The sequence below is a fragment of the Equus caballus genome, chromosome 8 (genome assembly GCF_041296265.1).
Source record: "Equus caballus isolate H_3958 breed thoroughbred chromosome 8, TB-T2T, whole genome shotgun sequence".
NCBI classification, from domain to species: Eukaryota; Metazoa; Chordata; class Mammalia; order Perissodactyla; family Equidae; genus Equus; species Equus caballus.
Window position 1 is genome coordinate 80,524,032 of NC_091691.1, and position 24,691 is coordinate 80,548,722.

The 24,691-nt window shown below is 37.4% G+C and overlaps 1 protein-coding gene across 6 annotated transcripts in view; it reads right to left on the reverse strand.

The window, feature by feature from the left end:
• Positions 1 to 2,484: 2,484 nt before the first annotated feature.
• Positions 2,485 to 24,691, reverse strand: part of STARD6 (StAR related lipid transfer domain containing 6) — a 28,151-nt gene continuing 5,944 nt past the window's right edge. For 5 of the 6 annotated variants that reach the window (XM_023646597.2, XM_070275093.1, XM_023646601.2 and 2 more), the window contains 4 exons: positions 16,043 to 16,169; positions 12,708 to 12,825; positions 10,315 to 10,408; positions 2,485 to 6,157 (listed from right to left, as the gene is read on the reverse strand). In XM_023646597.2, the coding sequence (XP_023502365.1) occupies positions 5,956 to 6,157; positions 10,315 to 10,408; positions 12,708 to 12,825; positions 16,043 to 16,169 (541 nt within the window). In that variant the 3' untranslated portion in view covers positions 2,485 to 5,955. The remainder of the gene's footprint in view (positions 6,158 to 10,314; positions 10,409 to 12,707; positions 12,826 to 16,042; positions 16,170 to 24,691) is intronic. The other variant, NM_001309273.1, reaches the window with a different exon arrangement.

A 24,691-nucleotide genomic window follows, 5' to 3' on the forward strand; every position in this document is an offset into this window, starting at 1 on the left:
AAGCTTAATTGATTTTTGAATCAATAAAATGTATTGAAAAAATAAATAGAAATAGAAGTTGTAATATTTTATTTCTGCACGCCAGTGGAACTTCTCATTTGCTTTCTCTAGTATAGATGCGGGAATATCTTTAGATGCTTTTGCAGCCAAGCACAGCCATGTGTTCCACTTTTGGCTAATGAGATGGGAACATCTTTAATGGGTTCTAGGAATTTCCAAGAAAGCAATATAACAGGGATGAACTCAGCTAAAATGTCTTTCACCTTTTACCCTTCTTCTTGCTTGGAATACTGGGACAGTGCCACCAGAAAGACAAAAGCCACAAGCTAAATATGGCAGAACTGAATGATGTAAAGAGCCTTGGTCCCCAATTGTTATTATTAGCCCTGCACTGCAGACTCCCAGACGTCTTGTGTGAGATCAATAAACCTCCTAACATTTATGTCCTCTGTCTGTTTTGGTTTTTTGCAGCCAAAAGTTTTCTTAACTGATACAGTCATGTTGCACTCCCCTTTATGGAAACCACTGTTCTGGTTCATTAATATGATAAATATGTCCAACATCATGGTTAGATAAGATCTAAGATATGAAGGGGCATAGGGAATAAGCATTTCATTCAATTAAGTATAAACATTTTGTTTGGGTAAGTTCAGTAGTGTCTGAATATCTGAATGATTAGAAGAGTTATATGATTAGAAAGATTGAAAGATTTATAGAAAAGTCTAAGGTCAGAATTGTTAAATTAGTTTTATTTTTCATATTTGGATGACAGTGTTACCTTCAAACATTTCTCTTATATGGAATTTTTGTTATTATAGATGGTACCTTCCACAATTCCTAGCTATTTAGAAGTAATTGAAATGGTAAAATACCAAAATATATAGAAAGAATGACAGGGCAAGGAGAAGGAATCAAAGATACAGTGCTTGGTATTACTTCTTTGATATTATTATTTACATTTTACCTTAAATAGGATACAGCTTAATTAAATTTATTATTTTCCTGTTTGTAGAATGGGGAAAATAGTAAGATTTTTGCTTCCTTATTTCAAAATCATTTGTCTTTCTTGGAATATATATTAAAATGTGTAATTTGTGTGTTTATGGAGTTGGTGTGTGGCTAAAAGGCTCGCATTTCTTCTAAGAATACAGTATAAATTGGAAAACAGTAAAAGTGGCATACTCACAAAATCAGGCACCTTCTAAACCATAGGATAATTGTATGTTTAATTATGTCTTTTGAAAATTTTATTAGAGAAGGAAAAATACTCAGAATCCAGGGAGTTTTAGGAAGAGAGATCAATATCCAGGGGGTTGAGGACAGAAGGCATCGACTCCCTTTAGTTAAGCTGCTCGTCACAATCACAGTGTTTTCTGCTCCTTCCCAGCATCTCACCCACTGTGTCCTCCGCCTGGTGCCGGGTTTCTGTGCCTCTTCTCTCACACAAAGGAGGCTAGAAGACTAACTTCTGAAGCTAGAAAGTGATTATTAGAGTTGTTAAAAGTGACTGCTTTGAAAGATCTAATCATTCTTCGTGAAGATGGTACTTCTGTATCTTCCTACACTTGAATTTTGACATTATTTTCTGTGAAACATCAGAAGCTGTTCAAGTCACAATTCCAAAAAGGTGTGTGCCTCTTTAGATTTGTGATTTGGTATATTATATTTATAAATAAAAGCAGACTTTTTTTTTTCCTGGGGCTAAATGTCTCCTTAACAATCATTTCAATCCACAGAGCCAGATTAGAAAATCTTGACTAGAGAAACTGCATATAAAGAGGAATGTTACACAAGTATTTATAATGTAAACACATCAACTCAGAATTTTTAAAACAAATGCTACTGATTATGAGATCGCTTTATAATTTTATGACTCATTCAATTTCTTTTTTGCTAGGATAGGTTTTAAAAATTTTTTCTTGGGGGCCAGCCCTGTGGCTGAGTGGTTAAGTCCACATGCTCCACTGTGGCGGCCCAGGGTTTCACTGGTTCGCATCCTGGGCTCAGACATGGCACCGCTCATTAGGCCATGCTGAGGCAGCATCCCACATGCCACAACTAGAAGGACCCACAACTAAAAATGCACAACTATGTACTGGCGGGCTTTGGGGAGAAAAAGGAAAAATCTTTAAAAAAGTTTTTTTTTTTTTAATTTTTTATCTTTATTGCAGTAACATTGGAGTATTACATTATATAACTTTCAGATTTACATTGTAATATATTTCAAATTCTGTGTTGATTATATCATGTTCACCACCCAAAGACTAATTATAATCCATCACCACACATGTGCCTAATCACCCTAAAAATTTTTTCTATTTAAAATTTTTTCTATTAAATTTTTTTAATTTTGAGAGAATTGTAAATTTACATACAGTTGTAAAAAATAACACAGAGAGATGCATATTCCCTTCACCCAGTTTCCCCAATGGCAATATCTTGCCTAACTACAGTACAATATTACAACCAGGAAATCTACATTGATACAATCCACTGATTTTATTCAGGTATCACCAGTTTTGCATGCACTCATTTATGTGTGTATGTTTAATTCTATGCAGTTTCATCACGTGTAGATTCATATGAACACCACCACTGTCAAGACACAGAACAAGTTTATCACAAGGATCCCTCCCGCTGCCTTTTTAAAGCTGCAAGTACCTCCCTTCTTACTCCCACTTCCTTAATCCCAGCAAACTACTAATTCTGTTTTCCATGTCTATCATTTTGTCAGTTCAAGATAAATGGAATAAAACACTCTTTAACCTTTTGAGATTGCTTGCTTTTTACTCAGCAATATTTCCTTGAGACCATGCAAGTTGTGTGAATCCATAGTTTGCTCCTTTGTGTTGCTTAGTAGTAGTCCATGTATGGATTACCACAGTCTAACTATCCCCCCATTTAAGGGTATATGGGTCGTTGCCAGTTCTTGGCTATTTATAATAAAGCTGCTGTGAATAGTTGTGTACAAGTTTTTGTGTGAACATTTTCATTTCTCTGGGATAAAGAATGCAATGCTGGCTCACATAGTAACCACAAGTTTCATTTTGTAAGACACTGCCATACCCTTTTTTAGAGTGACTGTACCATTTTACATGTCCACCTTTGATGTATGAGTTTTCTCCGCATCCTCACCAACACTTGATGTAATCACTAATTTTTTTTACATTTTAGCCATTCTGATAAGTATGTACTGATATCTCAATGTGGTTACACATTATTTGCATTTACCCAATGGCCAGTGACATTGCACATCTTTTCATGAACTTAGTTACTTATCCTCTTCAGTGGAATGTCCTTGTCTTTTGCCCACTTTCTAATTGGATTTTTAATACTGTTGAGTTTTGAAAGCTCTTTACATGTTCTAGATACAAGTCCTTTGTCAGAAATGTCTTACAAATATTTCCTCCCAGTCTCTACCTTGTCTTTTCATCTTCTTCACAGGATCTTTCCCAAAGCATCCATTTTTTATTTTGATGATCAATTTATCATTTTTTTCCTTATATGGATCATACTTTTGGTGTGTCCAGTATAAGAACTCTTTGCTTAGCCATAGGTTCTGAAGATTTTTCTCCTAAAAGTTTTATAGTTTTATGTTTTACATTAAAGTCCATGTTCCGTGGTGAGTTAATTTTTGTATAAAGTACAAGGTGAGGTCAAGTTCTTTGAATGTCAGTTGCTCCAACACCATTAAGTGAAAGCCTGTCCTTCCTCCATTGAATTGCTTTTATACCTTTGTCAACCATCAACTATACTCACAAGAATAGTATATATTACAATTTCACCTCTATTTTTACCCATTCTGATATTCTTCTTTCCATTCCGGACGACTCTGGATCCTACTTTATCTTCTATATTAGCAAGTAGTCCCCTAGTTGAGGTGTAGTGCAAGGGCTGGGTGAGTTGTCAGCTTCCCACGGGGCCCTGCTGTCACCACCCTGGCAAAAGGAGAGCACTGACCAACACTCCTTGCAGTTCAGCTCCCCTGCCTGGCAAAAGTGGGCACTGATTTGCATAGTCTTGTTGCCTCCAAGTGCAAAGGTAATCTCAGCTCCCCAATGGACCCCATGACCCCAGGGAAGGGGGTAGGGAAGCAGAGTGTTAACTAGCCCATGTCCCACCACCTTGTTTCACTTTGTTGATCCCAGATGGGAGTGGAGGCCCAGATTGCCACCGAGCCCTGCTAACACCGAAAAGGGTGTATTTGTTTCTTATGGCTACTGTAACAAATTACCACAAATTTGGTGGCTTAGGAAAACAGAAATTTATTATTTTATAGTTCTGGAGGCTGGAAGTCTGAAATCAAAGTGTCAGCAGAGCCACACTCCCTCTGAAGGCTGTGGAGGAGAATCCTTCTTTGCCTCTTCCAGGTTCTGGGGGCTCCAGGTGTTCTTTGCCTTGTCCTACAAAACTCCAATCTCTGCCTCTATCTTCACATGGCCTCCTCGTCTCCACATGTCTCTCTGTCCATCTCTTGTAAGGACACTCGTGATTAGATCTAGGGCCCACTCAAATAATCCAGGATAATCTCATCCTGAGGTCCTTAATTTAATTATGTCTGCAAAGATCCTTTTTCCAAACAAGGTCACATTCATGGTTCCAGGGATTTGATAAAGACATATCTTCTAGAAGCCAAATTCAACACACTACAAAGGGGAAACCATTGATGCTGAGTGGGGATGGAGGCTCAGCATCCTGCTGGGCCTTGGCGACACTGGTGATCAGGGGAGCACAGTGAAGCTGAATGGTGACTAGCCCTTCTTTGCACTAGTTGGTTAAGTCTTGTTGCTGCCAGATGGAAATGGAAGCTCACTTTGCCACTGGACCCCACTGACACTATTCCAGCAGGGATATCAGAGCACCACTACTAGCTTCTGTTGGGTGGAAGATGGAAAATCAGCTCCCTGCTTGTCAGCCTGTACCACCTGGGAGGGTAATCAGAGTGCTGTCTGCTTTTGCCAGGTAGAAGGTGGAAGATTAGCTCCCTGCTCAGCCTTGCCAACACCACAGGGTGGGGGTGTCAGAGCACAACCACCTGCTTCTGTGGGATGAGGTGAGTGAGGCGGAAGATCATCTCTCTGCCTTGTCCCATTGAAACCATAGGGTGAGGTGGATGCAGTTTTTAGGCTGATGTAGGGTGGATATTGTCAAAAAGATTTTTGTTTTTTTAGGCCACCTTTTTGTTCATAGCCACTCCTATGGCTAGGAGGCACAGGCTTTTTCTTGAAGCTTTTTGTTGTTGTTCTTCCCGCCTGTTGGTGTCTCCAGGCTGGAGGCTTCTGCAGCCCCCTGTCAGGAATATATGGGAGGAAATAAGGAAGCCCAGAGAATTCGCTGCTATGTCATTCCTAAAGTCCCAAGGTCTCTAGGCAGTTTGCCTTCTTCTTTCCACCTATGCGTGAGTCTTCCTGTGTTGTTTGTTGTGTTATAGGCAGGGCCGTTTGGTTGTCAGAGGAAGGACTTGGGAGGAATGGGCTACTACATCTTGGCCAGAACCACAAATTGATTCATGACTCATTCAATTTTAAGTTCCAGATATCATTGGCCATACGTTCTAGTGGAATTCTTTTCTATTTTTGTGTTCAGGTTTCCTACAGCTATCAATGTAAGCAGTAAGTGAAGGAAAAACAATTTAAAGTATATTTTAAGCTTTAATTAATGCTGACCTCTGACTGTATATGCTTTCTTAATGATTCTTTTGTAGAGCATTTTCCAGGGAAAAAAGCGAAAGATAAAAGTGCATTAAGAATATTTGTTATTCAACATCATTCTTATATGAGATTAAAAACTATATTTCACGCTGTTCTCTTTTACAAGTTCTTATTTTCACAAAGTACCTTCAGTAATTTGTCCAAGAATACTGTCTAGAATAGTTCAACAGTGTTTATGCATATTGACTTAGAAGTAAACTGCATATTGCCACACGTGACATTATATGGCCTCATTGTAATGGCCTCATTTCTTCCTTAGGAATGATGAATGCCCATTACGATGACATCCACGTCCTGATGGAGCTTTGTGTGTCTTTATTCCCTCTTTTGCATTGAGGATGAAGTTTACTAAGTTGGAAGGCATGGTTGCTTCAATTATTGATGGGGACAATTTTCCTCTCATTTCTGTTTGGACAAACATCACTAGTCGGGAATGTGCTGGGTTCCTGTAAACAGAGGAAAAGTTAAAAAATATAAAGACATTTTAGATTTATTTATTGAATTTACAAGCTTATAGAGAGTAGGATTCTTGTCTTATTCACCATTGATTCCCTTCATAGTGCCTATGATAGGATAAATAGTTACAGAAGGAAGGAAAGAAAATGAAGGTAGAGTGATTTTCACACTCATAAATAAACATTTACATAAAAACATTAAGCAAGTAGTCAGACTATAGTTTATTATTTATTTATTTATTTGGTGAGGATGATTGGCTCTGAGCTAACATCTGTTGCCAATCCTCTTTATTTGCTTGGGGAAGATTGTCCCTGAGTTAATATCTGTGCCAATCTTCCTCTATTTTGTATGTGGGATGCTGCCACAGCATGGCTTGATGAGCAGTGTGTAGATCTGTGCCTGGGATCTGAACCCGAGAATCCCAGGCCGCTGAAGCGGAGCATGCGAACTTAACCACAGACCATATTTTAAAGTCTTCAGTTTTAGTCAGCTTTTTCTTTCTGTTATTTTATGGATTTTTTAAATTACAAAAATAATGTATGCTTCTGAAAATTTAAACTACAGAATTTTCATAATTATTCCCCTTCTTCTGTTTCCCAGAAATAATCACTGTTTATAGTTTTGACTGTATCTTTTCAGACTATTGTCTATCAAAGATAGCACAGATATGTACATATGTATGTACCCCACATATACACACATATACATTTTTTTAACAAAAATTAGACATATTTTTATGCAACTAGTTTTATTCCAGTAGGATATCACGCACCTCCTTCTGTGTCAAAACATACAGCTCAGCTTAATTGTTTTACATGACTGCATACAGTATTTCATACTCTATTTAACCAGTCCTTTATTGACTATCATTTGGGTTGTCTCTCACTTTTTGCTACTGTAAATAAAGCTGCAATAAAACATCTTCGTAATGTATCCATTTGCACTTATATAAACACTTACACAGAATTTCTAGGTCAAAGGTTTTGTGTATTTAACGTTTGGAAATGTTATTTCCAAATGACTCTCCAAGAAGGCTGTGGTATTATATTCTAAACCAGGGTTCTTCAAACTGGAGTATGTGAAGACTTTCCAAGGGGTATGAGAGGATCAATAACATTTAAGGGAATAAATTTTCAAATCTCTAACTTCCATATGTACGTTTTCCTTCAACTGATCTGAGACTATGTCTCTGATGGAGCTGTGGGTTTTTCCTTTCCCACTGGCCTGTTCATATCACACTTCTGTTGCTTTACAGAACAAAGGTATACCTGTCATCCCCTCCGGATAGTACCGAATAGTACTATGGTGCTTTACCCTGGCATATAAAAATCCCTGAGAAGCCAAAGGGAAAATCTGATCTCCTAAAAGTGAGTTGAGAAAGTGAATGACTAATGATTGGGTAATAAGTCCTGACCAAGTCATATTGTCAATTCTTTGCTTTCAATAAAATTTAAGGATCTAATTGAGTTGTCAGCTGACAGGTCATTAAAAATAGTTTTTGATTATAAATAACTGTGATTTGTGGTATTAACTCAGAAGAATGTCAAGGGATTGAAGGACAGTGTTAGAATTATACTCTTTCCATTTTAACCCACTTATTTATGTAAACAAAGTTTCTCAGTGCTTATGTTTATAAAGATGCAAAGTAGGAGTAGTCTTGATATTAATTGTTGTCTCATTTTATTAGTAATATCATTCCACCGTTAAATGAGTGTAATTGTTAGAAGCATGGGTTCTGGAACCAGTCTGCATTGGTTAAGAGCTGAGTTGTGCTATTATGCATGTGTAACCTTGAGAAAGTTACTTAATCTCTTTGGGCTTCCATTTTCTTTTCTGCAAAAAAAGGACAGCAATACTACCTACTTCATGGGGCTATTGTGAGGACCAAATGAGTCAATACATGTAAATTGTTTATGACAGTGCCTGGCACATAGTAAGTGCTATCTAAAGTTTGCTAATAATAAAAGATGTGTTTCCAATAACAGTTTGCTTTTATATTTAATAATTATATAACATATTTGATAATATACTTTTTATTTTGATCAATATATAATAATTTAATCCAGCACACACATATTTTTTGACATTTAGATACTTATGATCATAAGAAATAAAACGAATTTTAAAAATTAAATACTTATTTTTGCCGAGAAATATGACAGAGTGATTAATAAAATAATTCGAGGCATAAAATATATTTTATAGGATAAAATTATGTGAGGGAAAAAGAGTAAAAATATTGGTTCAAGGAGAAAAGGAATTACTAAAATTTCTGACTGCTAAAGGTTGTATGTATTTTGACACTGATAATGTAATGGTCGGTTTCAAGTTATTATGGTATTTGGCTTCTATTGGATACATTTACAATGGTGATATAACAATTTTTTAAAACTGTCAATATTTAAAGTATGCTGGAAATTGTACCCTCTTAATTTAATCCTATGAAAAAGTTTAATATCAACTTAAAAATAGGCAAGGCAGAATATAGTTTTACAGAATTCTTTTAGGGGCTATGAAGACCACTGCTCCAACAAACTGTGTGAGTGTCCATTTTCTTATACCCTCTCTACGCAGAGCTTAGACTGCTCTTCCAGTGCCTCCGATGGCTGGATTGAGAATACTCACAGCAGTTCATATGGTCTTAAGTCTCTGGCTGAGTTTACTAGGGCTTTACACACTTAAGAAAGCCTTTCCTATATTTACTGGAGAGCACTTTTACTACCGATATTACGTTTTATAAGTTTACTACATGACTCGTTTACAAATGTTGGCTGTCCAAAATGTAGGGCTGCACAGAAAGAGAAGGTGCAAGAGACTCACTTTTAGGCAGTACCAGTCTCCAGACTGTGAGGAGACTGTATCTTTCCCAGCAGGGTGATAGGCAGAGCTCCCCCGCTCGATGGGATATCTAGATCAGCGGAAAGAGAAAGCTGACAAGGTGCAAGAAGGGGACTTGGCCTGTGAAGCACACTGTAGGGTGTGTAGCTTCCCAACTAGCGTCCCTGCCAGCAGTTGACTGACCTAGCTGATGTGGAGCAAGGATCCTTCCCTTGTTTCGTTCCCTCCTGCTGTGGAGAATAAAGCTTGGCCATAGATTCAAAACTGACAAATAGGTAGAAAGACCACACATCACCATCATCATCATCAGCAGCAGCAGCAGCAGCAGCATCATCTGCACCAATAATCCTATCTATTAATGTAAATAATTGTGAATTTCTTTTAGTTCTCCAGTTCATTAGAGAAAACATTAAGGAATACAGGTCTCAAATGTAATTTTATTTTGACTTCCTTCATAGAAATATTTTTTCTCACATTGAGAGGTTTATGTCTGACCAATATAAAATTGTACATGTTTTTATATGCCAATATCTTTTACGTAATATAAAATCATTTAGCGAAAATGAAAACTTAAGGAACTTGTGAAATGATATACATTGAATTAATGTACATGCATTTACAGAGCATGTGTTACCATTTTATCCCTGGGGTGGCCACCGGTAGGCAGTGACTCATCTCCGACTTCCCCAGGTCTTCCCTTATCCCAATTTACCTACGGAATGTCTCATTCTGCGGGTATCTGTTCTCAGCAGATTGTCCATTGGGAAGAATTCATTCAAGATAAAGCATTCATTGTTGATAATGTAAATGTATTATAATTCTAGGGGAATTTATTTTTAATTCACAAAAATTCCTTAACAATTCACAGAAGTGACTCTAATGGAGAAATATAAAACATCAGGTTAAGTTTAACTGGGGGGGAAATGTTTGTTTGTGTCACTAGCTCCAGAAACCTCAAATCATACTTTACAGGAAATTATCCATTCTGATTATACTTAAGGTGAAAATACTTATAAACATTATTTTAAAAATTGCATTTACACAACCAGGGGCACTCACAACTAGAATATACAACTATGTACTGGGGGGGCTTTGGAGAGAAGAAGAAGAAAAAAAAAAGGCGATTGACAACAGATGTTAGCTCAGGTGCCAATCCTTAGGAAAAAAAATTGCATTTAGGGGCAATTTTTTTCCGAATAGAATTATGCTGGCACATATTTCTACTGATGTGTTAAGAATCCTTTAGTTTATAAATCACAAATTGAACTAGAAGGTTAAAATAAAATAAATAAACGCAAGTAACACTTACTCTTGCAGAGGTGAACATACGTAGCCACAAGCATGGTTATAACCACGGATGTAATTTGAAGATGGAGGATATGCTGGAAAATCCACACTCCCAGCTGAGTGATTTAAAAACAAATTACAATGAAATCTATTCCACAAAGATGAAAAGTTCTATTTCGAGTAGCATATTTTAAAAAAGTGTGACATAGTATTTAATTTAACTTAGTTATTATCAGCATTGACACTGTTTTATACATGTGTATGTATGTCTGCACAATGAATGTGTACACAGGCCAAAACTGAGAAAATACCAGTATGAGCACCGTTGTCCTCTCAAACTTTTTTGTGCTAGTATTTCTAGGCATGCTGTTACATTTTACATACAAGAAAAACTTTAAAAAGTATCATTTAATTACTTTTGAAGATTTGAAGCAAAAGAAGAAATCACAAAGAAAAATACTATTCTATTAGGATAGTGGGTTTATAGATTTTTTTGTTAATCATTTTTTAAATAAAATATTTGATGTGATTATTTGGCCTATCAATAAAGATAGTTTAAATACCTTTTTCTGCCAATTCCCTGTAGCTAACTTCAAAGTATAATTAAAAATGAGTAGAGTTTGTTTTAGGAAATATGTAGCATAACTGGATTGTATGTGAATGTATGAGAGGTGATTTGATTATGACTAAGTTTAAGAAAATTATATATATTCCTTCTAAAAATATTTTTAAAAATATATTTATTTATTCAGTGCAATTGAATTCTGTCTTGTCAGAGAAGATGCATTTTCCTATATGATTTTAACATTAGCAATCAATTCTGTGAAAAATACAATATTAAACACCAGCTTAGGACTAGCTTAGGAGACAAATGTGGTTGAATGAATTTTCCATTTTCATGACCTGTTTCATCATCTTAACAGAGCCTATTATGTGGGTGTAATGGTACTGCCAGAAGCGATATTAACATAATTTTTCTCTGTTTAAAATATGGAAAGTATGCTTGTCTTTAATAAATAATAATGTATACCTGAAATTATACAATGTTATAAACCATTATGATCTCAATAAAATAATTGAAAAAGAATTGTTATATTCCATAAACAAGTATGGGTCATATAGTGTGGCAGTTAGCACAGATTTTGGAAAATCAGAAAGACTTAGTTTTAGTTCTGGTTCAGCTGCTTATTAGCTATATAACTTAATTTCTGTGGACTTTAGTTTCCTCATTAGTGAAATAATGCATGCAAAATATTCAGCTCAAAGCAAGGTGCATAGTAAGTTAAATAATAACAAAAGAAACATTAAGAAGAAAACTATCAGTATTCATCAAAAATTCATTCAAAGAAAATTGCCTAAAGCAAATTCAGTAGTGATCACCCAATGACTGATTACTACTATTTGTTGATTTTAACTTCCATTCTTCTTTTTCACCTTCCCTCTGACCACTAAAAATGAGATAGAAGTGGTCTGCTTTCAAAATACAGAAAATAACAGATCAGACAGACAGCATTTTGTGTTGCAGCAGTGAATAAGTTTTTACGTGCACTCATTTGAAAAGTGAGACAACTAAATGACAACAATATGAGACAACTATATGAAAGTGATGACCGTCAGTCCTAGTGAGGTGCTACAACAGAGCTAACTGTGTGTTAGTGAGTGCTATTAGCAGAGCTGACTCAGTCTGGACTCTGAAACTTAGAATACTACAGACATATCAGAGTAACTGAAACCTCATAGTCCCTAGCCCTCAGTAGTTTACAGTAGGGAAAGCTACTTAGAGAGTAATGGTGAGATTAAATTGAATTATGGAAAAAAACAGGGCTCTAGGCCACTGTCCTACCAAAGTCCCTTTACCATGAGTTAAAGAAATTTGCGATATGAACTGGTATGTTTTAAGTGAATAATGCAAGTTAGGAAATGGTTATACGTTGGCATTCTACAGAGTGGCACATTTTTTGGGGGGATAAGGATATATCAAAACCTCTAGTTTCTAAAAGAAATATAAACACATTTATGTAAAGACCCAACTGGTGAAAATTTCTTCAGGAGTTTTATCAGTTAACAATTACGCAATTCAAATATAAAACTATATATCCAAAGATTACTTTTGTGTCTTTTGAAAATGTGTGCTGTCCAGGTTTAGCGTACAAGTATCTACTTATACTCAGTGCTGCAGTGTACATGCAGCACAAAGGCCAGGAGATGCCATCATCATTGACTATGATGTAAACGGTACCTCCAGAGTTGGGTAAAACAGCAGGCTTGTCTACATTATACATGTATTTACTGGCTCACTAAGTAAATAAAAAAATAATTAATTGAACACAGAGTTTCTTCCAAACTGTGAGTTAAATAAAAAAAAATTAATGACTCATAGTAACTCCAAAATGTAGGCAAAATGTTTCAACTTACAAGTGATAATATCCATATTCCCTTCGCAGTGCTTGAAGGACACTAAGTCAACAAAGTCTCGGGGGGAAATTGAGCCCATAGCAAAACTCTGTGTAATGGTATGACATATGAATGTGTCCTGAAACAAATCAAACCATAAAGATTGCAACAATTATTTAATATCTATTCTTTGTACTGTGCCCCAAAGAATTTCATTGCCTAAGGTTGGCCTGTATTTGGAAAAAACAGGGCTTTGAAGTATTAAAAACTTATCACCAAATAAGCTTGCATTTTCAGTGTTGGAGGAACATTAGATCTCTAATTATAAATGTAAGGCAACAAAAGCAAAAATAAACAAGTGGGCTACATCAAACTAAAAAGCTTCTGCATAGCAGAGGAAATGATCAACAAAATAAAAAGGCAACCTACAGAATGGGAGAAAATATTTGCAAATCACATATCTGATAAGGGGGTAACATAATTTTCTTTCTGAAAGAAAATTCAGAAAGGAATCTTGATATCATCTGCTCGTTGAATTTGTAGATGGAGAAATTGAAGCCTAACAGATTAAATCACTTGCACAACTTGAGATGAGTACAGAACTAGAACCCAGGTTTCCCAATCCCCAGCACAGTACTATTTCTCCTACTCCACATTGGCTAGGTAATATATTCTGAAAAATATACTGATTTAGCACCCTGTAGTGTAAGGCCTAAAATTAAAGACCAATATTGTGTGCTGCAGTGACATCTGCTGAAGTCTGGAGGCTCCTGAATGGCCTAACTACAAGTTTCTCTCCCTACTCTGTTTCCACAGATAAGGACTCTTAGCCAAACACTGCTTGCTCCTTATCAACAGCCTCAGACACATTTCCCACTTATCCCTCAGTAGTAGGTTTCAGTTCCCTGCTAGCCTGCAGAATTATTCCAACAACCCATCACTTTCTCCCGCAGGAATCAGGGGCCGCCTCAACCCTTGATGCTACAAAGCCTGCCTTGCTGTTCCTGAGTGCAACTCCCCTGTCACACTGCATAGTGAGGTGTGTCCTTGAGAGTTTATTGAGCTAAGCCACTCCATGCTATTCTTGCCTCAGCATCCATCTTGTTTGGCCAAACAGCCTATGGGAGCCTTAAACGGACACTAGTCCCCTCATGCAAGCACATACCCTAGATGGCAGCCCACAGAGGCCAAGGCAAATATACGTTGCTGATATGACTTCCCCAACAGCCCTGGTGATCAACAGTCTCCCCTGAGTCCCAGGGCCTTCCTCTGTGAGCCCTTTAGATAAGCACCCCCGGGGAGCTTACCAAAATCCTGCTCTTTCTGGTCTGAAATGATCAATATGGGCTTAACCCAGAAACCCCAAAGCACTCCACCTACACACTCTAATAAAGGCACCTGCACCAGGTCCTGCCTCTCTCTCTGCCTGCACCCTGCCTTGACCTCCCCGAATGGCCCCTTGAGGCATGCCGTGTACCTCCTCCGGGACCTGCGAATAATGAACTTCTCTATTTCAATCTCTCTTATGGTCATTTGTGAACCATGGCTCACCGTCTGGCACCCTGTGCTCCACTCGACAAACGCTAACAAAGTCCTAACAGTCATCATCCCCTGGGCTGTCGTTAATGATTAATAAACTGCTGTTGCTCTCATTTGTCTAGTGTAGGGTGTCCTGTGCTTGACCACCCCCAGAGCAGAACCCCTCCCTCACCAGTGGGGTGGATGAGTCAATTAAAACACACCCCTGGAGACGAATACTATAAATATTCAGAGGAAGGTAAAATAATTTTCACATAGTGTAATGCCACTCAGAGATACTGTGGTGTACCGGAAAGGGCACGGAATTTGGAAGCAGGAGATGAGGCATATGTCCTGGTTCGACCCTGTATGGGCTGTGGTGACCTTGGGCAAGTCACATAATTTCTGTGAATCTGTTTTCAAGTTTTTTGATGCCAAGTCTAATGTTCTTTCCATTACTACAGCTGACCTGGAGCAAGAGCAGAAATATCTGAAGTGCTAACAGAAATGTATAATCAATATCACATGATCATGAGTGAAACAGTCCATTGTTTGGATTTTCATTTGTGATGGACCATGTTTCCCAAACCAAATCTTCAAATCCCAAGAGGGTCACGGACATATATGTGATTTTTGGGGCTAGGAACTTCAGGGCCTCTCTACAAGATGAAAGTGATTTACCTTCCTGAGCCTTTCTACAACCTCCCCACTCCCATACTTTAAAATCAGTTTAATAAAAGGAGGTGAAGTTAACCTACAGAGTTCTAAATAAATGATAAGGTGATGGCAGATATGTGGGGCATTTGTTTGTTTTGATGAATGGAATGTGGCTTGGAGACTCAAAGAACCAAAGACTCAGTGATCTGGAATTTTACAAATGCAATTGTTTGTGAAAATCATAAAACTTTGCTTTACTCCAACATTCACATTTACCACTTCATAAAGTTATTAACCAAAAACATAGGACTCAATTTTTAAAACCAGCTTGCTGCAGTATAATTTACACACCATAAAGTCTATCAGTCTTGCTAAGTAAGACACTCACAGTGTGCTGCACCAAAGTTCAGAGTCCCTTACCCCACTTCTGTCTTCTTCCTTGTTTCTACATCTTTTTACCACGTATCGTTCTTCCTCTCTCATTTCATCATTTTTCTCTCCTCCTGATCTTTTATTCTACCCTCACCTCATCCTGATCTTTCCTTCTCTCCTCTTCTAAGCCCTACTTGCTTCTTGCATTCCGTCTTCCTTTCTCTCACCTCTATGACTTTACCTTTCTACTCCAGTTACCTATATTTTTCTTTTCTCTTTGCTTTTGTTCTCTCTCTTCATCTCTATTTAACTGGCAATAGTATATCTGAAAGTGTTTCTAAAACGACAACCATCTATATAATGTCATTTCACAATTTATCCTTACTCTTACATGGTGTTTGTTCTTACATCCCTATGGTAGGTGTCTGCATTGTTCCTGTTATCTAATAAATTATGACTAAGATAAATCTACTGAATTCCCATCAACAAGGTATGCTTAATCTTTTTTTCCACTTAATGGAAGAGATGAATCCAGGAGTTCAGGCCCCTCATAACCCAAGGCACACATCTGCAAGAGAGCTGACCAGATTCAGAATGTGGTATGCATTTAAAACAGAATAAAGCTAATTGAAATTAAACTCTTGACTAAGAAAGAGGACAGTTTTAAGCCTTTTATAAAGATTTCAACTCAATTAGAATCTGTAAAATACAAAGTGTCTACACAACATAGGTTTAATAAACTCCAATCACTGACATAAAGCTAAAAATATATTAATACAGTAAAAGTCCAATGTTAAATAACAAATTACCGAGTCAATCTTGTGTACCATATTATACGCTTTCAATGATTTATCCCATGTAACTCTGTTTTCAGTTTTGTAGAGGAAATCAGATAGTTTAGATGCTGATTCTGGAAATATTCCTTCAACACGGTATCTATAGTTAACAAAATAAAGAAAATTCAAAATTTAACAAGTTTAGTCTAAGCTGAAAATAAAATGCTATCATAGTATAGACTAATTTAGCAAATAACAGTAAAGAAAACTTGAAGGTGATATCAGCAATTCAAAACACTAATGGTCAATTGGAAGTAGCCAGTTTATTTAAATATGCATTGAAATAATATAAGTTATTTCAAAATTCATTTTTCCACAAATTTTTTAATATTGTTTCTATAGTTGTCTTTTTAAAGGGACTACTTTCATTTAAGGTTTTTCTAAAATCTTTCTTGTAAAAGTTTACCTACTGTATTTATCACAAGCCAACAGTAATTGATGAGAAGTCTGTGTGGTTAAGCAGTTATCTTGTGGCCCCAATTCTTAGTTTAAGGATGTAATGTAAGGCAGAGGTTAGCAAACTTTTCAGTAGAGGTCCAGATGGTAAACAACTTAGGCTTTCAGGGTCTGGTGGTCTATGTCGCAACTATTCAACTTTGTTAGTGTAGCAGTAAAGCAGCCATAGACAATATATTATGATTGGGAATGTCTGTGTTACAATTAAACTTTATTTATAGACACTGACTTTGGAATTTCATTTATTTTTCACACATCAGGATTTCGGCAAATAACTAACCTTTCTGTTCATCCATCAATGAAACTGAGTTTGATTATCCATCAATGAAATTAAGACAATGTGAGGAAACTGGAATAAATGCCACTATTTAGCAGAAGGTTGTTAAAGGAAAATGAAGTCTGAGCAATACTGGCTATACTCTCTCTCCCTGTTAATCATTCTTTTCAAACTAAGGGGACAGGTTTAAGTAAAATCAAATTTTTAAACCTCTAAAAGGTTAAAATTTCTAGAGGAAGTGAGATAAAAACCAAATGCTATTATTACAGAAAATAGTTGTCATATTTATGAATTCTTCTTCCTCTGAATCTTTGTTTTTATGGAATAAGGAATTTATTAGACTATTTCTTTGGATGCTACTTTCTCTTTAAAAGCTCAGTTGGTCCCTAATTTTCTCTATGAGACATCTTTAAATTTCCTTAGTATGTAAGGTTTCTTTCCTTCAGATCTATAAAGTTTTCTTTTTTTTTTTTTTGGAGGAAGATTAGCCCTGAGCTAACTACTGCCAATCCTCCTCTTTTTGCTGAGGAAGACTGGCCCTGAGCTAACATCCGTGTCCATCTTCCTCTGCTTTATATGTGGGATGCCTACCACAGCATGGCGTGCCAAGTGGCACCATGTTTGCACCCAGCATCCGAACCGGCGAACCCTGGGCCGCCAAAGCAGAATGTGCGAACTTAACAGCTGAGCCACTGGTCTGGCCCCTATATATTTATTTTAAAGCTGTGTAGTATGGAAGTTCTCTATATTTTCTATTAAAATCCTTTATTAATTATACACTTTGCAAATATTATTTCTCAGGCTACGGCCTACATTTTCATTTCTTGTGGTACGGAAGTATTTAATTTTAGTGTAGTCAAATTGACCAATATTTTCCATTATGGTTTGTGCTTTTTATGTCTTCTCTAAAATATCCTTCTCTACCCAAAGATCATTAAGATATTCTCCCACATTTTATTCTAAAATTTTATAGTTTGTATTTCACAGTTAGGAGTTTACTTGGAATGAGTATTTGTGTGTAGTATGAGGTCAGGATCTAATTTCACTCTTTTCATATATGAATATTCAGTTATATCTGCAAAATTTATGAAATAGTTCATCCTTTCTCCATTGTTTTGTAAAGCCTTATCTGTCACAGATCAAGTTTCCACATGTGTGTGGGCCTGATCATACCCATATGTTATTGCAAAGCCTACTCAACATTTGAAAGAAGTTCCCCAGAAAAGATAGGAACTTATTAAAAACTCTCTTGACTGGAGTTGGCTTGTAAATAATTCTAATAATAATTTACATCTGTATCTGTATAGTTCTTCACACTGAGACACTTAATAAATATTTGATTTTGCTGATGTTTCATAGTTGCTAGTACTAATACACATAAGCAAAAATATGAAAATATTAAGGGAGTAGCATCCAGAGTCAGCCTGCCTGTTTTCAAATTCCAGCTCCAGCTCTTACCAGTTACGTAACCTGACATAGGTTACTTAGTCTAAGTCTTGTGTCTCCTCATATGTAAAGTGGAGACAATAATATTTACCTCAAAGGGTTGTCAAGAGGACTAAAAACGTTAGCATATTTACAGGATAGCACATGGCATGTATTAACTGTTCAATACATGTCAGCAATTATTACTTCACATACATTGATTCTTTTATGACAGTCATCCCTCTCTGCCTGGTATTATAGGTATTTACGTGTTTTTCTCCCTTACAAAGATTAAAACTCCTTGAGGAAGAAGTCTACTGAATAAAAGAATGAAAAATAAATTTTAAGAAAGTTTTTTTCTTGCGAACGTCACCAAGATTATGAACTTTACAAGTATATGCCTTGTGTTTTGATCACCACTATACTACTAGCACCTAGAAGAGTGCTCAACACATAGAAAGCACGCAATGAATAATCGAATGTAATGAATGAACAACAGTATGTAAAAGAAATCTATATACCTTGTCGAAAAGCCATGGCTGGAAACCATGCCTTTATAAATTAGGACTCTTGTGGAAAGTCCTGTTTTGTCTTCATGTTTTCCCTATTCCTTTTTTTCACCCCATGTAGGGAAAAGTCTTATAATACTGTGACTTTCTTTAAGATTGTCTAGTTATTAAATATTGTACTTCACATTTAAGCCTGTAATCATCTGGAATTTAGATTGGCATGGGTATGAGTTGGGGACCTAATTTCAAGTGTTTATAGCTTCCTGTTTATCAGTCATTAGATAAGCACTCATTGAACACGTACCATGTGTCAGGTATGAGGCTACAGGGGTGCCACAGAATGAAATATTTCCTACCCTGGACTTGCTCTGTGAGAACAATAATTAGAGCTGTATTTACTGAACACCTAATCTGTGCCAGACTGTGCTAAGAGCTCTGTGTACAGAGTTTCACCCAATCCTCAGAACAACCCTGCAAAATATATGCTATTATTATTCTCATTTTACAGATGAGAATACTGACTCAGATACATTAAGAAACATGTTTGAGTTCATTGTAATACATGACTGAAAGTCTGACTGACTCCATAGCCCATACTCTTTTCACTATATTATACTAATTCATGGTTGGGGGCAGTGTTTATATACCTGTTTTGAGACTTGTATGAAAATCATTATGGGAGGAAAAAAGGGTCTCTAATATGCATATGTTTATCAACATCTGAGAATTTGTGATTTTTCATATCCACTGTTTAGGATAGCAGTTGGCAAACTATGGGCCATAGGTCAAACGGAGCCTACTTCCTGTTTTTGTAAATAGTTTTATTGAAGCTCAGCTACATCTATTCATTCACATATTCTCTATGTCTATTTATATATTGTGCTTTTATGCTATAATAGCAGAGCAAGGTGGTTGCAACAGAGACCATAGGAGCTGCAAAGTCTAAAATATTTACTCTCTGCCCTCCATTGAAAAAAGTCTGCTGACCCCTGGTTTAGGCTGTCTACTCAGTGGCTAATTGTTTACTTTCTAGTCATTTGTAAAGGTGAGAAAAGTATGAGTTACAAGTATTATATGACTGCAAGGCATAAAGTATTTATTTTGCTTTCTGGAAGATTGTAAAATATAATTAAGCTGTGCCTTGGGCAGAGGGTAGGCTGCTAGTTAAAATACATCTTACCTTAATTGACTAATTAGACATGCATTGGAGATACTGGCTTTTAAAAAATATGTAAATATCATGCTTCTTTGAAAACACAAAACATCTATGTCTTGAGTACTTGAGTCTATCACTCAATGAGCAATTCAGTATCTGTGTTCAAGGCTCTTCAGAGATATCAATTTTGTCATATTTGAATCTAAGAACTATATTTTTATATCTATTGATCATTAAGATGAAGAGTTCTTTAGATATTTTTACGAAGATCTATAGTAAAGCTTTGTGCTCATTATGAGTGAAGTGACCTCAGGGCAATTAAAAATATTTTAACTATTCTCTCTTGTCTCTTAAAGTTTCCGACAAGCTTTAGCCTGTGTCTGGAATACAGTAGTCCCCCCCCCTTATCCACGGGAGATACGTCCCAAGACCTCTAGTGGATGCCTGAAACTGCAGATAGTATTGAAACCGATATACGCCGTGATTTTTCCTATACATACGTACCTATGATAAAGTTTAATTTATAAATTAGGCACAGTAAGAGATTAACAATAACTAATAATAAAACAGAACAATTATAGCAGTATATTGTAATAAAAGTTACCATAGATCTTAGCAACCTCAGCATATGATTTTTTTTTCTTATTAAGCTGAGAACGTCCACATTTTCACTTAAAGCAAGCACTTTATGGCTTCTTTTTGGCAGACTCAAATTGCCAGCATCACAACTCTGACACTTTGGGGCCATTATTAAATAAACTAAGGGTTACTTGAACACAAGCACTTTGATACTGTGACAGTTAACCTGATCAAGGAGAGGCATACTAAGTGACTAACGGCAACAGCATATACAGCATGGATACACTGGACAAAGGGATGAGTCATGTCTTGGGTGGGATGGAGCCAGATGGCCCAAGATTTTATCATGCTACTCAGAGCAGTGTGCAATTTAAAACTTCGGAATTATTTCTGAAATTTCCCATTTAATATTTTTGGACCGTGCAAAGTGAAACTTCAGATAAGGGGGGACTACTGTAACTGATAGATCAGAATTCATGAGATTATGCTTTCTACAGACCATGCAGTTCATGAGCCTTCAGACTGTAGAGAAAAGCTTTCAGTAAATGTGGATTTGTATCAGTATGCTAATTTGAACATGTCTGTAAAAAACTCTATATTCTTTTACGGTTTTTGTGAATGAGTACTGCCAGAATAGTAACAAGGAGGATGAGGGAGGAGGAAAATAGTGTAAAACGTCTATTTTTGCATACTAGAAATATAAACTTGGGGAAGCACCCATAAGATGATATGACACTCAAAGCTGATAGTGATCTTGTTTTTGGCATTTCCTATGTCTTATTAGACTTAGAGGTGGGACATCCAGAGTGGCTGTGTGAGGAGCTAAGTAATCCCTCCTCCACCGTGAAACGACCATTTAACTGGTGAAAATTTTTTAAAAAACTATTTAGATTCTCTAGAAATTGACCTAGGGGCACACAGGAAATGGAAATCAAGAAAATCTACCCAATCTAGGTAGGAAAAGTCAGTCTGTAGCGTTTGAGCCATGACCTGATTCTACCCACCCCTGTCACCTCTATGGAAGCTGTACTCCAGCTGAGTGCAGACAAGAAGACAGGGTCTCCCTCTCCCCACCGGCTCCCAGGCTAGGGCTATGGTTTCATCCTAGGAGGGGCAGAACACTGACATCTCTCATCCTTGCAACCCTCAGCTCATATTGTAGAAGCCCTATTCCCAGCAGGCACTGCTAACAAGACCAGGGCCTCCTTACCCACCCAGATCTCACTGGTAGGGTGAGGGCTCTGCCCAAGGCACAATAGTCTGTGAATACTGGGGCCTAAATTGCACCATGCCTCCCCTCAGAATAAGAGGAGCAAACTGCGAAGGTCATGGTACCATCCCTCCCCTACGCCACCCCCACATCCTGCACCTGTTCATGGAGTGGAGGTGTCACTTGGCTCCAGTGTAAGAGTGCACAGGTTCTGCTCAGGGGCAAAGGCAAGACATAAGGACTGGCAGCATCTCACTTCTGCCTCAGGAGACTAATTGCATTTAAAACATAACATGGAGAAATTTTCAAAAACAATAGAGATTTTGTCAGTGAACAATTAGAAGGGAAGCAGTCAGAAGCAATTGGAGTAAACATACTAGGTGGCCCCTACTCAGGAGCAATCGGAGTGGATGTACTAAGTAGCCCCTACTCAGAGTAAGAGGGGTGGATGTGCTACGCAGCTCCTACCCAGGAGTAATCAGAGTTAATGTATGAGGCTGCCCCTACTCAGAGCAATCACAGTTGATGTTCGAGGCTGCCCCTACTTAGGAGCAATGAGTCCAAGTTGTGGCTCGGCTGACCTACAAACATTCCCCAAGACAGACAGGGATTAATTAGCAAAGGGCTGAAGTCTTACTGGCTCAAGAAACTTGAGAATAACCTCTGACCCATCACTAACTGAAAAAATAAGCTATTCTGACCATTTTAAAATAAAATCATATTCATCGCTGGTGGTCTGGAAGAATGTGTGTATGCCCAAGGCTGCACCCTAGGAGGAATGACTGATGACACAACTTCTAAGCTCCTGGTCCCTGGCTAAATGTAGGGCAAAACCATAAAACTCCTTGAACTGGGAAAACAGTCCCAAAGCCACACACAGATTGGACAGTAAAGGGTAAAAATCTTACTAGCTTTGGGGACTAAGCACAACTTGTGATCAATAAATGGCTTATGTTGAGCCAGGGGTGACCTATAGGAAGCTGGACTAAAAGACAAAAACAAGGAAAAACATGAGAGCGGGTATATCAGAGGCTGCAGACTGGGGGTGGGGGGGAACCGACTTCACAGAATTCGTCCAGCCAAATCACTAACCAAATAAACAAAGGCTCAAACAACAATCATCCCTGGGTGGGTGGGTGGAATCTGCATCCAGAATTGCTACAATACATTACCTAAAATGTTCAGTTTTCAAGAAAAAACTGCAAGGCATGCATGCAAAGAAACATGGAAAGTGTGATCTATACACAGGAAACACAGCAGGCAATAGAAACTACTTGTGGGATACATAAAGAGTAAGCTAAAAAATGAAATAAAATTATTTAGCCTAGCGCCTGACATATACTACAGCAGCAGTTAACATTTAGGGAATAAACCATGTCCTGGTAGGTCTGTATTTCATCTCTTGAGGGTAGAAAGGAAAGAAATTCCAGCCAAATGACTGACCCTCTTCTCATGCATACAGGCAAGTGCTCAAAGCTAACCACAAAAGGAACTTTTTGGGTGGTAAATTATGAAGAAAAGGTGTAAGTGTTGAGAAAACATTTTCAGGTTATTTTTTTATACTGCAGTCATAAGGGGAATGTAAAGATGTTTAAATAATTTCTCTTTGGCAGCCAATATAATATAACCAAAATCCATAAATTCATTCAATAAATATTTATTGAGTGTTTATGTGACAGACACCGTTCCGGTGCTAGGGATACTGCGATGAATAAGACTGACTTAGTTCCAGTCTGGTTCCTGTTCAGGTTCCTATTCTCATCAAGTTGATAAGCTAATTAGAGAGACATATAATAAATAAGAAAAAAAGGAAGAAGCTCAATTTCCTATAGCGACAGATGCTAGGAAGAAGTCATATAGCAGAGTAGTATAGTAAACCGTGGCTGGGTATATTTTAGGATTTTGGCCAAATGGCCAGGAAGGTCACTCTGAAGAGAAGCAATGAAACTGAGATCTTGAGGGCAAAAATGACATTAGCCTTGGAAAGATCTGGGGGAAGAGCATGCCAGGGAAGAGAAGAGCAACTACGGATGCCCTGGGATGGGTTTAAGTTCAGTGCCTTCATGCAACAGTAGTCCGTTGTCCGTTGTGGCTGTAGCACAAGGGGAGCGAGGGTGAAGTGGCAGGAGAGGTCAGAGAGGTAGGCGGGGGCCAGACAGTGCCTTGCAGAGCAAAATAAAAGGTTTGGGCTTTTATTTTAGATGCAATAAGAAGACTTTAGAAGGTTTTTAGGCAAGAGAGTGACACAATCTGAATTATATTTCAAAAATCTACTTTGGCCATTGTCTGAAGAAGGGGATGTCGTTGAGTAAGAGTACATACAAAGAGTCCATGAGGAGCTTACTGCGATAATTCAGATGAGATGATGGCGGCTTGCACCACGATGATAGCTGGGAGATAGTGGAAAATAAATCACTTCTCTCTAACATGTCTAGTCAATTAGAGCTTCTATTAGAATCCAAATCTGAGATCAATGATCCATTATCTGGGCCAATGTTTTACAAGCATGTTCTTGGTTAAAAACAATTGGAAAAGTCTGACTTAAAGTTGAACAGGTTTCTTTAAGACTTCTCTGAACCTTAGAATGAATCTCCAAAAAGAAAATATAGTCTGGAGTGTTTTGAAAAACTTATTTGACAATGCAACCCATTTTTGCCTCCCAGGGCATTTTGAGGGATTACATTTCTCCCAGAACCGAGTTTGGCAAACTGCAATAGACCATGCTATAGATCCCCAAAGCGTGCAGTGTTTACACTCTGTTGCCCATTCTAAATTCAAATGCATATGTTTCTTGCTTTGATTATTTACAATTCTTTAAATAAAACTGTGAAACTTTGTGTGACATACTGGAAAAATTTTAAGCTTCCTCAGCTTTTTCCCCTGATTTGACTGTAATCTCCCTTTCTCACTCCAGGCTGGGGGAGGCAAACTTTTGACTGAGGCAGACCAACCTGACCAACATGTTCAGATTGATTTCCTTTGTAAGAAACTAAATATCTGCCACAGCTGA